The sequence below is a fragment of the Salmo trutta genome, chromosome 8, assembly GCF_901001165.1.
Source record: "Salmo trutta chromosome 8, fSalTru1.1, whole genome shotgun sequence".
Lineage (NCBI taxonomy): Eukaryota > Metazoa > Chordata > Actinopteri > Salmoniformes > Salmonidae > Salmo > Salmo trutta.
In genome coordinates, this window is record NC_042964.1 from 23,378,351 (window position 1) to 23,394,628 (window position 16,278).

A 16,278-nucleotide genomic window follows, 5' to 3' on the forward strand; every position below is an offset into this window, starting at 1 on the left:
TGTGTCTCCATAGCCTTCACCAATGTGCCCAACTTTCCCTTTCCTTCACTGCCGGTCTGACCCTATGGCCTGCTGTTTTCAGCACAGGGAAAATGTTTGTAAGGTTAAATGCAAAATCAAAATTCCAAAAAAGTGTTTATTCCAGAACGACATTTCCACATTTGCCAGTAAACTTAGTTCCACACATTTCTAACGACTGTCACCATTCTATTTAACAAACGAATTAACTAGTTAACCCTTTTATTTGACAAAAAGATAAATGAAAAATGTGTTATGGTGACACCTTAAGTTGACCGTGTGGATTTAGTAGAATGGTGAACGGTTTTACAAACATGACATTGTCCTATTATCAGATGTTGAATGTGTTCTGTAACATTTTATAACCTGTGACAAATTAAATCTCAAATGACAAACAAAATGTAGATAAATAAAAAGCTTGAGGATTCTACAAAAACCTAAAAGCCAAAGAATTGAAAAGACTTGGAGATTTAATGTATTAATAGAACAGTTCAGCATATTTCAGTATGTGTGGGTCTTCTGTCCTCTTCACAATACCATCCCTCCACCCATGATCTCCATCCTCTGCAGAGAACAGAAAAATATCAGTTTATATATTTGTACTACCCATTACAAAAGGAACAGACATTGTACAATTTTATGCATATTAGGCTTATGGGTTGTTATATGTATACTGAACAAAAACGCAACATGCAACAATTTCATTGATTTTACTGAGTTACAGTTCATATGAGGATATCAGTCAATTGAAATGAATTCATTAGGCCCTAATCTATGAATTTCACATCACTGGGAATACAGATATGCATCTGTTGGTCACAGATAAGAGAAATATTAAAAAAGGGCCTCAGGATCTCATCACTGTATTTTTGTGCATTCAAAATGCCATTGATAAAATGCAATTGTATTCGGTATTCGCAGTTTATGCCTGCCCATAACCCCACCATGGGGCACGTGGTCTGCGGTTATGAGGCCGGTTGGACGTACTGCCAAATTCTCTAAAATGACGTTGGAGGCGGCTTATAGTGGAGTTATGAACATTAAATTCTGGCAACAGCTCTGGTGGACATTCCTGCAGTTAGCATGCCAAGTGCACACTCCCTCAAAACTTGAGACATCTGTGGCATTGTGTTGTGACAAAACTGCACATTTTAGAGTGACCTTTTATTGTCCCCAGCACCAGGTGCACCTGTGTAATGATCATGCTGTTTAATCAGCTCTTTGACATGCCACACCTGCCAGGAGGATGGATTATCATGGCAAAGGAGAAATGCTCACTAACAGGATGTAAACTAATGTGTACAAAATTTGAGAAAAATAAGCTTTTCGTGCAAAATTTCTGGGATCTTTTATTTCAGCTCATGAAAAATGAGACGAACACTTTACAAGTTGCTTTATATTTTTTTTCAGTGTATGTGTGAGTATATTTAGGGGTTCACAACAAAGCTGACATGGTAATAAAAATACAAAAAATACAATCACTGACTTTGTTTTGTAGAACACCCCTCCTGCCCCTTGTCACCAGAAACAACTTAAATGATGGCAGTCCCAGACTAATGCATGTAGTGAACGACAAAGCAGTGAAAGAATTGAATGTGTTGTCAGGCTAAGATTTTCCTCTATCTTGACATTTTGGAAAACCTTTAAAAATATTATAATCATGAACCCTAAGTCCAAAGAACACAATGTGGCATGTAGGTCCATGGTACATCTCTTAACATTGTTTGAGAAAAGCAAAGGGATTGGTTAAGAGATGGCTGAGTTATTGATAAATCAGGAAATCAGATTTGATGTGTCCATTTCAATCCTTTGTAAATCCACTCCACAATGGCCTATCAACTTTAGACTTTTTAGAGTCAAAGACATTACCATGATGAACCATATTTCTTTAAGATATCAATGCCAAAATTAACAAGAGCTTGTTAGCTAGCATGAGTCATCTCAGCCATTTTCTTGTAAAACAGCTCAGCTAGCTAGCGAAATGCTAATACACAATGCTAACGTTAGCTCAATAATGTGTTAGCTAGACTGCTTCTAGACTTGGGAGCTCATGGGGGCTTCAGGAGCCAGCAGGTTAGATTTCACCATGGGCAACAACTGGCTACTAGAACTGAACTGATGTACATTGGGCAATGAAATTTGGTACGTGAACTTTGAACTCAGCAAAAAATGAAACGTCCCCTTTTCAGGACCCTGTCTTTCAAAGATAATTCGTAAAAATCCAAATACCTTCACAGATCTTCATTGTAAAGGGTTTAAACACTGTTTCCCCATGCTTGTTCAATGAACCATAAACAATTAATGAACATGCACCTGTTGAACGGTCGTTACGACACTAACAGCTTTAGGCAATTAAGGTTACAGTTAAGAAAACTTAGGACACTAAAGAGGCCTTTCTACTGACTCTGAAAAACACCAAGAGAAAGATACCCAAGGTCCCTGCTCATCTGTGTGAACGTGCCTTAGGCATGCTGCAAGGAGGCATGAGGACTACAGATGTGGCCAGGGCAATAAATTGCAATGTCCGTACTGTGAGATGCCTAAGACAGCGCTACATGGAGACAGGATGGACAGCTGATCGTCCTCGCAGTGGCAGACCACGTGTAACACCTACACAGGATTCAGGTGCGCTTAATAGTCCGGAAATTACGGTAGTTGCCCACTTATTATTTTTATTTAACTAGGCAAGTCAGTTAAGAACAAATTCTTATTTACAATGACGGCCTGGGGTAACTGTGGGGTAACTGCCTTGTTCAGGGGCAGAACGACAGATTTTTACCTTGTCAGCTCGGGGATTCGATCTAGCAACCTTTCGGTTACTGGCCCAACGCTCTAACCACTAGGCTACCTGCTGCCCCTTATGTGGTCTGAACGCAGTGAAAAGTGGATATTTTATTAGGTAAAATTAGAAACGGGATGTCCTGCCACTTTCAGCCAGCGTATTACAGCGGTGAGGTGTATCGAAGTATTTTGGAACACTAATGTGGAGTGTTCCAACAGATTTCAATTCTAAGTGGTAATGCTTTCAAAAACGGCACGTAAAGACAGTTCCTACATGATAATGCATGCTTTGTTATCCGACTGATCATGTCTTTTCTGTCATCCAGTGAAGCCTGTTCATTGCTGCTAGCAACTAATGTTTTTTGCTGTTTTCGTCTTTTCAATCACAACAGCACAGGTAAGATTTCCAATGTATTCATTACACGACAACCTTAAAAACAAGTTAACCAGCCTATAACACATAAGAAAGAACAGGAAATTGGACGGATAACAGCCTAGAAAAAAATATCACCTGAGGCGGTTCTATGAAAGCGAGCCAATCAGAAGAGTGAGTTGGGAGAAGACCCATTGACTGACACTTGTAGATAGCCAATGCCGAGCCCAACAGGTTCCCTACAGAATAGACCAGCCCCTGGAGCCACTGCTGGTTAGAGTTCTCCAACAGCTTGAATGCTGAAGAGAGAAAGGGCAAGAGTGAACAGTGGTAACACACTTATAAACGACATCATACAAACCAGGTAGTTTGGGTCCCAGATGCTGATTGGCTGAAATTTTATTTCAGCTTTGTGTAGATCAGACAATATACCACAAATATGACACAAATACTTATTTACTGTTCTACTTATGTTGTTAACCAGTTTATAATAGCATTAAGGCACCTCAGGGGTTCGTGATATATGGCGAACATAGCACGGCTAAGGGCTGTATCCAGGCACTCCGCGTTGCGTCGTACGTAACAGCCCTTAGCTGGGGTTTGTGATATATGGCCAATCGTACCACGGCTAAGGGCTGTGTCCAGGCACTCACCCCATACATTGAAAAACAGATAGTCCAAAAATAAATGAAAAGGAAGTTCTGGAAAGCTCAATGACAAAGGTTGGTGAACACTGCTGTAGTCTCAGAGAGCTAGCCACTGGCAGAACTAGTCTTTTGCGTATTTGTACAGCTGTAGTGATGATTTTATTGTATTATGGATCTCCTATATCTGTTTCAACCTGCCCAGAGACTATGGATGAAAATGTGCACTTCTGATAACTGACTCATACATTGATTGACATGGAAACGGAAATGTTGATTGATGTGCACTGTCTGTACCTGTTGAAACACATTTCTTTCATATTGTGAGATGCAGGGCACCCTTGCAAAAGAGACATTGGTTTCAATGGGACTCCCTGCTAAAAGAAAGGTAAAATAAAAAAATATACAATAAATACTCACTGGCAGACATGGACATGAGAGCCTGGATGGGCCTCCAGGCCATCATACAGACCATCATGATAGGGAAGATTGAGATGGTGTTACCAGACATGTACATGATGAACAGGTTCATGGGAATCTGCTTCAGAGGGCCCAGGGCCACGTCCCAACAACGCTGTTATAGAGGAGGGAGGAGGTAGAGAGAAAGGGTGATGGGGTAAGGAAGAGAGAGCAAGTTAATAACAATATATGAATGAAGTAAGATGAAAAAGTTGAAAATGCAAACTTTGTGAACAATAAATCATGATGTTATGAAATCACCCTCTTCTGGTGACCTACCTTTTCCACCAGGTTTTTGTCTGTTTCCTGGATGCTGGTGTCTGGGACTGGTTTGTCTGAGTATCCAATGGGGTACATCACATCTCCCTGGTTACTCTGTCTGTCTCCACGACCCCTGGAAGACAAAGAGGACAGTTAGAGGGCGATCCATGGGGAAGAGGTCGGAACAGAAGCTTTAGGTTATAGATTAGTTATAAGGTGGATCTTGATACATTTCATGCCTGTTTATCTGTGTAAATGTTGATCTGGACTCATTTGAAATGTCAGCACAATATCAAGTGTATCAGATAGTGAGAGAGGATGACAGTGGGGAAAGAGGTTGTGTCGAAGGGCAGGCCGGATTCAAACAAATGCAGACACTTAATTTTTATTTATTTAAAATTTAACCTTTATTTCACTTTGCAAGTCAGTTAAGAACAAATTCTTATTTACAATGACTGCCTATCCCAGGCGACGCTGGGCCAATGGTGCGCCGCCCTATGGGACTCCCAATCACGGCGGGATGTGATACAGCCTGGATTCGAACCAGGGACTGTAGTGATGCCTCTTGCACCAAGATGCAGTGCCTTACACCGCTGCGCCACTCGGGAGCACTGAAGACGTGTGCCGGAAAATGCAGCATTACCGCTAGAACAGCCAGGCTACGGGTCATTTGTCTTACCTAGCATTGCCCAAGCTCAACTCCAGAGCCCATTTCATCCTCCTAGCTCCTGCTCCTCTTGTAGACACTGCCCCTCCTCCCTGTCCCCCTGGAGACGCCATGGCAATGTATAACTATGTTGAACCACAAGAAGAACACAATATTATAACATGAAAGGAACATGACTGAGTGACATTTGACAATGACCAAAACACTGATATTTGATTTTTGCTGCGCTTCATAGAAGATCTTGCTAGTGTCAGCGACTAGGTTATTCCTAACCGATTCAGCGCCTATTGACGGCAGTACCTTCTGGCTGGGGGTGTTCTGTTAAGAGCCCCGACACTCGTTCTGAACGTTTAAATGCACCGCTTACGGTAAGGTTTTGGAAACACAAGGAGCGTATCTTTCATATCTGCGAGGAATAATAATAAAACATGTTAAATTAACACACTTTCTATGGTTGGTAGTGTTGTTTACGGACAGACAGGGGAGGCCCACTGTGTTAATTAGCTATGTAGCGTGCTCCGAAAAACGTTTCGCAAGCGATGTTTGACGTTTCTAATAGTTAAAACACAGCGTCGGAATTGACAGTTATGGAGAATATTTCTTAAACTAGGCTATTCCAAGACAACAACCCCTGACTAGCTACGAAATGAGGCATTGGCTTGCCATAAAGCAAGATGGGGGTGAAATGTTCAGGTTTCTTAGTTAAACGTTAACGATACCTTTAAGTTAGCAGCTAGGCCATCATTGCTGGTCATACAAATACTTGTATTACATATGAACTAGGGTTAGACTATAGGTTTATGGACTAACGCTACGCTAAATGACACAGAATTATGACGTTGTCCAGATATGGCATTCATGAAAACTGGTACAACTGCTAACAACGTATAGACATGCATAGTTAGCTACTGCTAGGTTAACCGAAGCAGCTAGCTAGCTTGTTAGCTCACACATCTAGCCAGAGAAAGAGGCTTAAGATATGAAGTGACAACACTCCTCACCTTAGAGACGTTCCAATTAGTGTTTACTTTACTTTTATGTTACTCTCGAGCAGAATGACCCAACCGTAAGTGAATAGTCGTCAAATTATTCACAAGCAGTTAATTCAGCTTAAATCGACGACATACGATGGCCGGGCACACAATGGTGACGTTACAGTATTGGCGTCGCGCTTCACTTCTTCTTAAAATTGTATGTCAGACTATACCTATTGGTGTATTTCCGCCACCTACTGTACGGGGTATTGAAACCAAAATAAATCAAAGAACAATCCAACTCCTTCAGTCACATTCAAATCACATCCCTACACAGGCTCAGGTGCATAAATCGACAGGATTCCTTGTAATGCCTCTGCAGAAAAATCCCTGAGTCAGCCGCACATACAATGATGTCTATTTTCTCAGATTTTCTGTTTGAGCTTTGCAGTTGATAACCAAAGTAATGAGAAGGGAGACTCATCAAAAAACAATAGAATGGATGGAGTGTGCTTCCGCACTCCATCTACCATGCGGTCAGTCATTGTGCACCAACCACTTGATCCAATTTTTCACTTACAGTGTATTCGGAAACTATTCAGACCCCTTCACTTTTTCCACATGGTCGCTGCACAGCTATTTTCAGGTTTCTCCAAAGATGTTCAATCGGGTTCAAGTACAGGCTCTGGTTGGGCCACTCAAGGACATTCAGAGACTTGTCCTGAAGCCACTCCTACGTTGTCTTTGCTGTGAGCTTAGGGTAATTGCCCTGTTGGAAGGGGAACCTTCGCCCACAGTCTGAGGCCCTGAGCAGGTTTTCATCAAGGATCTCTCTGTACTTTGCTCCCTTCATCTTTCCCTCTATCCTGACTAGTCTCCCATTCCCTGCCGCTGAAAAACATCACCACAGCATGATGCTGCCACCACCATGCTTCACCGTTGGGATGGTATTGGCCAGGTGATGCCTGGTTCACCCATATTACAAAATTACATATTGGTATCCTTACCCGATAAGCAGTCAGTCTATAGACAAGCTGTGACAGCAATCGATGCTTTGGTTTAGTTTCCCCCGGACTGTTTCCACATGCTAACGTTTTAGCATTTGTGGCACAAATTCTATTCAAGTAATGTGACCAATAGCATTTTTTACGCATCATGTTCAAATCATCTATACATGACTTTATTGACCTTCATAATCAATTTTAGATACTTTTGGATGATTTGGACATGCGTGAAAAAAAGTACCATGACTTGAATGGGATTTGTGCCACAAATGCTAAAACATTAGCATGTGGAAACGGTGCCAGGGAAACTAAACCAAATCAAGGATTGCTGTCATAGACTGTTTACAGTGTAAGGAAACCAATGTGTTATTCGATACAGTGTCTGTTTACATTTAAGTTGTTTACAAACATTGGATAAAAAACAAACATATGTATTTTAGGTTCTGATGGGGAACAAAAGTTGAACTAAGCTCATGAGGCATTTAGAAGTTATATTCTTCAAGAATTAATTGGTTGATATCATTAAAGCTGTGATCTGTATTAGGGGAAACATCGCCCCAGGTGTATTTGTTAATGTTTTGATTATTAAACGGAGAAGAGGAGCTTCAGCATCGTGGTAAAAATAGTCGTTGTACATACTTTGCTCATCAAATCAATTTGTCACGTGCCGAATACAACAGATGTAGACTTTACTGTGAAATGCTTACTTACAAGTCCTTTCTCAACAATGCAGAGAAGGAAAATTAGCAAAAAAGAAAATAGTAACACTAAATAACAATAACGAGACTATATACAAGGAGTACCGGTACCGAGTCAATGTGCAGGGGTACGAGGCAGTTGAGGTAATATGTAAATGTACTGTAAGCAGGGGTAAAAGTGACTAGTCAATTAGGATAGACAATAAACAGAGTAGCAGCAGTGTATTTGAATAATGTGAAAGTGTGTATGGCGTCAATATACATGAGTGTGTGTTTTGCGTGTGTGAGTGTTTGTATGTGTGTGTTGGAGTGTCAGTGTAGTATGTGTGAGTGTGTGGGTAGAGTCCAGTGAGTGTGCATAGAGACAGTGCAAGAGAGTCATTGCAAAAAAATAGTCAATGCAAATAGTCCTGGTAGCCATTTGATTATTCAGCATTCTAATGGCTTGGGGGAAGAAGCTGTTCAATAGTCTTTTGGTCCCTGACTTGGAGCTCCGGTTCCTGCTTGCCATGCGGTAGCAGAGAGAACAGTCTATGACTTGGGTGGCTGGAGTCTTTGCCAATTTTTAGGGCCTTTGTCTGACACCGCCTGGTATTGAGGTCCTGGATGACAGGGAGCTCGGCCCCAGTGATGTACTGGGCCGTACGCACCACCCTTTTTCGCGCCTTGCGGTTGCATGCCAAGGAGTTCCCATACCAAGCGATGACGCAGCCAGTCAAGATGCTCTCAGTGGTGCAGTTGTAGAACTTTTTGAGGATCTGAGGGTCCTTGACACATTTTTCATGGACCCCGATAACCAGGCCCCAAGTATCCGGTCTGGAGCGTGAAACCACTAGCTCTGCTGGTCGACTACTGCATAGCAACCTAGCGGTGCCAAAAGCCCTGGTCTGCCTTAGAAAGTCTATGTAAATTACAATCACCAGAATGGCGGCTTTGGCCTCTAAAATGTGTTTATTATGGTCAAGTTTGATCCTGATGGTGAATTATTTTATAGTTCGCTACAAATTGATATATTTAATTAAATAGTGGTCCATTCTAACTACTACATTTGTTGGCAAGCCGGACCACGTGCTGACACAGACCAATCACTGGCCAACAGGCTACAAGGAGGCTCCCGGTTGACTCTCTCAGGCAGGATGAAAACAACTACATCGACCGTGATCCTCAGCTAGTTACGGCCACGTTCACCATGATCCTTAGCGATTTATTTGGTGCCATTTAGCCCCATAGTTGCCCCGTGATGGACTTAGTGTTCTGTCACTCATGGGGACACTACGTCACCACAAAATCTACAGAACGAGCTTGAAAATTCAAGCCCATTTGGGTGCTGCCATAGATTTACATTAAAGTGCCCATCCATGAAGGCTCAAGGTCATTGGCCACAGATAAAATGACGTCAAATCACGTTATATCTACCGTAGCTTTAATTGGACTGATCATGTCAATATCATACTTTAAAAATCTTAGCTAGCAAGGTAGACAGGCAGTCATCATCATGAATCATGTCAACAATCTACTGACAAATCCTTGTCATATGAAGAGAAATTATACTGTAGATAAAACGTTTCGGTGCTCATCGGCCATTGGACATAAACATTAGACAACAAGTTGGAAATCGCAAATTCAACAATGAGTGGTTTGGAAGGAATTAGTGTCTAACTGCAAGCATTGCAAAGCAATCACTAGCCTTCTATTCAGTGGAGAGGGCGTGTGGTCCAAGTCTGGGTTTAAGGGTCTCTTTTCTAAGCTTTGAAGGATATATACTCACATGCAACACCATGGGCCAGAAAAGATTGAATACATAGGCCATGCTGTCAATCCAGCATGACTTCTGCCTCGTTCAAAACAACTGGAAACTCAGACTGCATTGAGTTCAAGACAACTGGGTACTCAGAAAAAAATGAGCTCCGACTGGGAAAATACGTTTTGAACGGTCATCCAACTCAGAATTCCAAGTCGGGAACTCTGACTTCTTTCTAGAGCTCTGACCTGAAGATCAATGACGTCATGATTCTACCTTGTTTTTTTCTAAGTTCCCGGTTGTTTTGAACTCACTGAAGTCTGAGATTTCCCAGTTCCGAATTTCCAGTTGTTTTGAACGTGGCAGAAGTTATGCGGGATTGACAGCATGGCCAATGTATTCAACCTTTTCTGGCCCATGGTGTTGCATGTGAATGTTTATCCTTTTAAGCTTGGAAAAGAGATCCCTAAACCCAATGATGGCTATTGTGGACTGACCAATGTAGATTGTTTCAAATACATGCAACTTAAAAGTTACATATAACAACATTTTGATTTTAATTCTTTTGGACATCAGAGCAACCATGAGGGAATCTTATCTGAGTCAGAATGGGATGTTCATTGGATAGGGAAGATATACAACATTTGCAGAGAGCATGTCCAACTGACGTGCTCTTAGAAAAAAATATAAACTGTTGGAACCAAGACATAAAACAAACTGATGTTGGCACAAGATGGAGGGAAAGTTGGAGCACAACTAACGAAATTACAGTTAGCGAAAATGTACGCTTAATCCAGTATAAACTAATGTATAGAATATAACTGATTATACAAGTGACAAAATCCTCCAATTCTATAGCACAAAAGCAGAGTCATGTCTTAAACTAATAATGACTCAATAATCCATGCTTTCTGGGAATCCTATAAAGTCCGGAAGTTGTGGGCGGTGCTAGAAAGTTGGCAGTCAGAAGTATTACAATGTAAACGTACTTTTAATCCATCTGTCTGCATATTGCAAGACATGGCATATGGGGGTGTAGTGAGATACCCAAAGGGCTGGACGATTCTCTTCTCATCTTGAAAAAATGTATACTAAAAACTTGGAAATCAATAACACAACGAAAATCTGATGATTTATTATTTAAATATTGAAAGTGTGTGGGCTACAGAGCGAAACAAAATGGTGCAGTTTCAGGCCATGTGGTGGAATGTGATGCGGGCGCTGGAGATGGGGGTGTGTGCTAGTGGGTCTGGGCAGGTGTGATGTAGTTGATGTTTGTATGATGTTGCCATTTGTATGTTTTGTATTGTTTATAAAATATAAAATAAAATAGTACAAAAATAAAAAGTGTTGTCATAGTGTGGTGCTCAGTACCTGGATGTGCAAACTACAAGCAAGCACAGGCTGCTGGGGTAACATTTAATCAGTTACCTTAAGATGTAACGTAGCTAACTAGCAAACTACATTTGTTTATCTTCATAATACATTGGCAAGATATTTCAAAGCAAATCAATGTAATTAGCCAGCTGCTATCTGGCAATGTGATTTGTAACTTTGTAAGCTATCTTTAGCTACGTTACATTATGTTAGCTACAGCCTAGTATACCGTATCTAACCATTAGCCAGCTAACTAGCTAGCTAACTAGCTATCATAGTGGCTAACGTGACTGGCCTACGTGTTGTATTTACAGAGTCCGATCCCATCAACATCTGCAGTGGCATCAACATCAAGCTCAGCACCAGGAACTAATGTAAGTCACCTTTGCTAAATCTTTCCATGACTCCATGATGAGAAAATAAATATACTGGAGCAAGACATAAACATGATCCGTGTTTTGTTGTCAAAGTTGGTGTGTTTATAAGTAGGCTACAACTTCTACTGTAGTTCTCTGTATTATGGAGGCTTAGTTGATTGTTTATGCAAAGCTTGAAGCCTAAATTGGAGAAAAGCAGAGTTATTAGTAAGAAGGGGATGGTGTGGGTGACTGACTGGTGTCTGTTGGGGGTGAGTATTGTGTGTGTGTGTGTGTGTGTGTGTGTGTGTGTGTGTGTGTGTGAAGGTTAGTCAGCATGATCTATCAACACGAGGGGGATGGGTGTATATAGTACCTTGATTGTGTGTATTGATGGGTTCAAAGTAGTAAAATGTAGGCTAATCACTTATTTGTGTACTGTATGTCCTACAGACTAATCCTGCAGCTTCTGCTTACAGTGCCTTGCAAAAGTATTCATCCCCCTTGGCGTTTTCCCTATTTTGTTGCATTACAACCTGTAATTGAAATAGATTTTTATTGGATTTCATGTAATGGACATACAGAAAATAGTCCAAATTGGTGAAGTGAAATGAAAAAAATACTTGTTCCAATAAATTCAAAAAAATACAAAAACGGAAAAGTGGTGCATGCATATGTATTCACCCCCTTTGTTATGAAGCCCCTAAATAAGGTCTGGTGCAACCAATTTCCTTCAAAAGTCACATAATTAGTTAAATAAAGTCCACCTGTGTGCAATCTAAGTGTCACATGATCGGTCACATGATCTCAGTATATATACACCTGTTCTGAAAGGCCCCAGAGTCTGCAACACCACTAAGCAAGGGGCACCACCAAGCAAGCGGCACCATGAAGACCAAGGAGCTCTCCAAACAGGTCAGGGACAAAGTTGTGGAGAAGTACAGATCAGGGTTGGGTTATAAAAAAATATCTGAAACTTTGAACATCCCACAGAGCACCATTAAATCCATTATTAAAAAAGGAAAGAATATTGCACCAAAACAAACCTGCCAAGAGAGGGCTGCCCTCCAAAACATTAATCAGAGAGGCAACAAAGAGATGAAAGATAACCCTGAAGGAGCTGCAAAGCTCCACAGTGGAGATTGGAGTATCTGTCCATAGGATCACTTTAAGCCATACACTCCACAGAGCTGGGCTTTACAGAAGAGTGACCAAAAAAAAGCAAACACGTTTGTTGTTTGTCAAAAGGCATGTGGGAGACTCCCCAAACATATGGAATAAGGTACTCTGGACAGATAAGACTAAAATGTAGCTTTTTGACCATCAAGGAAAACGCTATGTCTGGCACAAACCCAACACCTCTCATCACCCTGAGAACACCATCCCAACAGTGAAGCATGGTGGTGGCAGCATCATGCTGTGGGGATGTTTTTAATCGTCAGGGACTGGGAAACTGGTCAGAATAAAAGGAATGATGGCGTTTAATACAGGGAAATTCTTGAGGGATACCTGTTTCAGTCTTACAGAGATTTGAGACTGGGACGGAGGTTCACCTTCCAGCAAGACAATGACCCTAAGCATACTGCTAAAGCAACACTCGAGTGGTTTAAGGGGAAACATTTAAATGTCTTGGAATGGCCTAGTCAAAGCTCAGACCTCAATCCAAATGAGAATCTGTGGTATGACTTAAAGATTGCTGTACACCAGCGGAACCCATCCAACTTGAAGGAGCTGGAGCAGTTTTGCCTTGAAGAATGGGCATAAATCCCAGTGGCTAGATGTGCTAAGCTTATAGAGACATACCCCAAGAGACTTGCATCTGTAATTAATGCAGGAGGTGGCTCTACAAAGTATCAACTTTGGGGCGGGGGGGGGGGGGGGGGGGTAAAGAGTTATGCACGCTCAAGTTCTGTTTTTTGTCTTATTTCTTGTTTATTTCACAATAAAAATATTTTGCATCTTCAAAGTGGTAGGCATGTTGTGTAAATCAAATTATACAAACCTCCCCCAAAAAATATATTTTAATTCCAGGTTGTAAGGCAACAAAATATGAAAAATGCCAAGGGGGTGAATACTTTCGCAAGCCACTGTATGATTACCTTGACAACAGCTTTAGTAGTGCAGATCCTGTGGACCAGTGGTTCCCAAACATTTTATAGTCCCGTACCCCTTCAAACATTCAACCTCCAGCTGTGTACACCCTCTAGCACCAGGGTCAGCGCACTCTCAAATGTTGTTTTTGCCATCATTGTAAGCCTGCCACACACATACACTATATGATACATTTCTTAAACATAAGAATGAGTGTGAGTTTTTGTCACAACCTGGCTTGTGGGAAGTTACAAAAAGCTCTTATAGGACCAGGGCACAAATAATAATATAATAATAATCAATAATTTTGCCCTTTATTGATCCATCTTCCATATAAAACCTTATTTGTTCATCAAAAATGGTGAATAACTCACCACAAGTTAATGAGAAGGGTGTGCTTGAAAGGATGCACACAACTCTGCAATGTTGGGTAGTATTGGAGAGAGTCTCAGTCTTAAATGATTTTCCACACAGTGTCTGTGCCTGTATTTAGTTTTCATGCTAGTGAGGGTCAAGAATCCACTCTCACATAGGTACGTGGTTGCAAAGGGCATCACTGTCTTAACAGCGCGATTTGCCAAGGCAAGAAACTCTGAGCGCAGCCCTATCCAGAAATCTGGCAGTGCCTTCTGATTCAATTTTCACAGAACCACTTGTTGCAATTTCGATGAGGCTCTCTTGTTCAGATATCAGTAAGTGGACTGGAGGCAGGGCATGAAAGGGATAACGGATCCAGTTGTTTGTGTTGTCCATTTCGGGAAAGTACCTGCGTAATTGCGCACACAGCTCACTCAGGTGCTTCGCTATATCACATTTGACATTGTCCGTAAGCTTGAGTTAATTTGCACGCAAAAAAAATCATACAATGATGGAAAGACCTGTGTGTTGTCCTTGTTAATGCAGACATAAGAGCTCCAACTTCTTAATCATAGCCTCAATTTTGTCCCACACATTGAATATAGTTGCGGAGAGTCCCTGTAATCCTAGATTCTGATCATTCAGGCAGAAGAAACATCACACAGATAGGCCAGTCGTGTGAGAAACTCATTATCATGCAAGCGGTCAGACAAGTGAAAATGATGGTCAGTAAAGAAAACTTTAAGCTCGTCTCTCAATTTTTTAAAAACGTGTCAATACTTTGCCCCTTGATAACCAGCGCACTTCTCTATGTTGTAAAAGCGTTACATGATCCCTGCCCATATCATTGCATTGAGCTACAGCTTCCCTGTAGCTCAGTTGGTAGAGCATGGTGTTTGCAACACCAGGGTTGTGGGTTCGATTCCCACGGGGGGCCAGCACAGGAAAAAAAAAAAAAATGTATGAAATGTATGCATTCACTACTGTAAGTCGCTCTGGATAAGAGCGTCTGCTAAATGACTAAAATGTAAATGTAAATAATGCAGAAAATACACAATAGTTCAGGGGCCTTGCTTTAACAAAGTTAAGCATTTTCACTGTAGTGTCCAAAACGTATTTCAAGCTGTCAGGCATTCCCTTGGCAGCAAGAGCCTCGGTGGATTTTGCAGTGTACCTAAGTGGTGTCGGGAGCAACTGCTTGCACGCGCGTTACCACTCCACTATGTCTCCCTGTCATGACTTTTGCGCCATCAGTACAAATACCAACACATCTTGACCGTCAAAGTCCATTTGATGTCACAAAGCTATCCAGTACTTAAAAAATATCCTCTCCTGTTGTCCTGGTTTCCAGTGGTTTGCAGAAGAGGATGTCTTCCTCAATTGAACCCCCATAAACGTAACGGACATATACCAGGAGCTGTGCCAGGCCCGCCACGTCTGTTGAATCATCCAGCTGTAACGCATATAATTCACTGGCTTGTATGCGAAGCAGTAATTGTTTCAAAACATCTCCTGCCATGTCACTGATGCGTTGTGAAACAGTGTTGTTTGATGAAGGCATTCTCTGTATAGTTTTTTGGGCCTTTTCCCCCAGCATTGTCCAAGCCATATCCGTGGCAGCAGGAAGAATGAAGTCCTCCACGATAGTATGGGGCGTTTATATGTCTTACTACACGAAAGTCGTCTTAATTCTCGCTCAAAAAACTCCCATGGCTTATTTTTCAAATTGGCATGTTTAGTTTCTAAATGTCTGCGCAAGAGTGAAGGTTTTATCGAGTTGTGAGATAGTACTTTGGCACATATAACACACTGTGGCTGAGGAAAGGCACTACTCCCAGTATAAGTGAACCCCAAATCAATGTAGATCTCATCATATTTGGGCCTTTTCGATGGTCCAACGTCCCCGTATATTCTTCGGTGCTTTCCCGGGTAAAGTGGCAGTAGCTCTTCGGCTACATCAGATTCACAATTGTCAGTGTCCATGCTAGCTGGGCTAGCAACACATGTATAATTACTGATGCTAGCATTGGATGTGCTCGTGGAAGCAGAACAACTTGTGTTGTCGACAGGTGCAGGTGTAATACTGCTGGTAGTAGCAATACTACCAGTAGAGCTGGTATGCATCTCTATGGACGCGGGCCTTACTTTTTTTAACCATTTATTCATTTTCGAGCAAATGGAATGAGCAGGAGCTATGTTTGGCTACATACAGACCGTTTGTGGAATTCCTGCGAGAGAGTAACGATTAACTTGATTGGATGTTAATTATTTGACAAGGATGCCTGTATTTGACATTGTGCTCTTATTTCGCTGAACACTAGATTGTTTCATTTTATTTTTGGCAGTGAACCGAGGCTACTCAGGTGAGGAAAAAAGATCACCCAAATATATAGCCTAGTTGGAAAATCTAAATGAACTGAATGAAAATGTGAATCACATTTTTATTTGATGTACCCCCGACAGCATTGTGTGTACCC

General features: G+C 41.5%; 1 protein-coding gene across 1 annotated transcript; it reads right to left on the reverse strand.

Annotated features, from left to right (window-relative positions):
- Positions 1-116: 116 nt before the first annotated feature.
- LOC115198536 (ER membrane protein complex subunit 4) lies at positions 117-6,373 on the reverse strand. Its single transcript, XM_029760528.1, has 6 exons — positions 6,205-6,373; positions 5,216-5,328; positions 4,555-4,669; positions 4,237-4,390; positions 3,311-3,471; positions 117-582 (listed from the first exon to the last, which is right to left on the reverse strand). Exons 2-6 carry the CDS (start codon positions 5,314-5,316, stop codon positions 547-549), a joined length of 567 nt encoding a protein of 188 aa, XP_029616388.1. The 5' UTR covers positions 5,317-5,328; positions 6,205-6,373; the 3' UTR covers positions 117-546.
- Positions 6,374-16,278: the final 9,905 nt, after the last annotated feature.

Bases quoted from the DNA above. Each gene is read 5' to 3' on its own strand.
- LOC115198536 (XM_029760528.1), bottom strand. From the start codon at position 5,316: ATGGCGTCTCCAGGGGGACAGGGAGGAGGGGCAGTGTCTACAAGAGGA. The intron at 4,670-5,215 runs GTAAGACAAATG...TTTGTCTTCCAG, and splicing joins TTGAGCTTGGGCAATGCTAG to GGGTCGTGGAGACAGACAGA. The intron at 583-3,310 runs GTGATATTTTTT...TGTTCTCTGCAG, and splicing joins CTTTCATAGAACCGCCTCAG to AGGATGGAGATCATGGGTGG.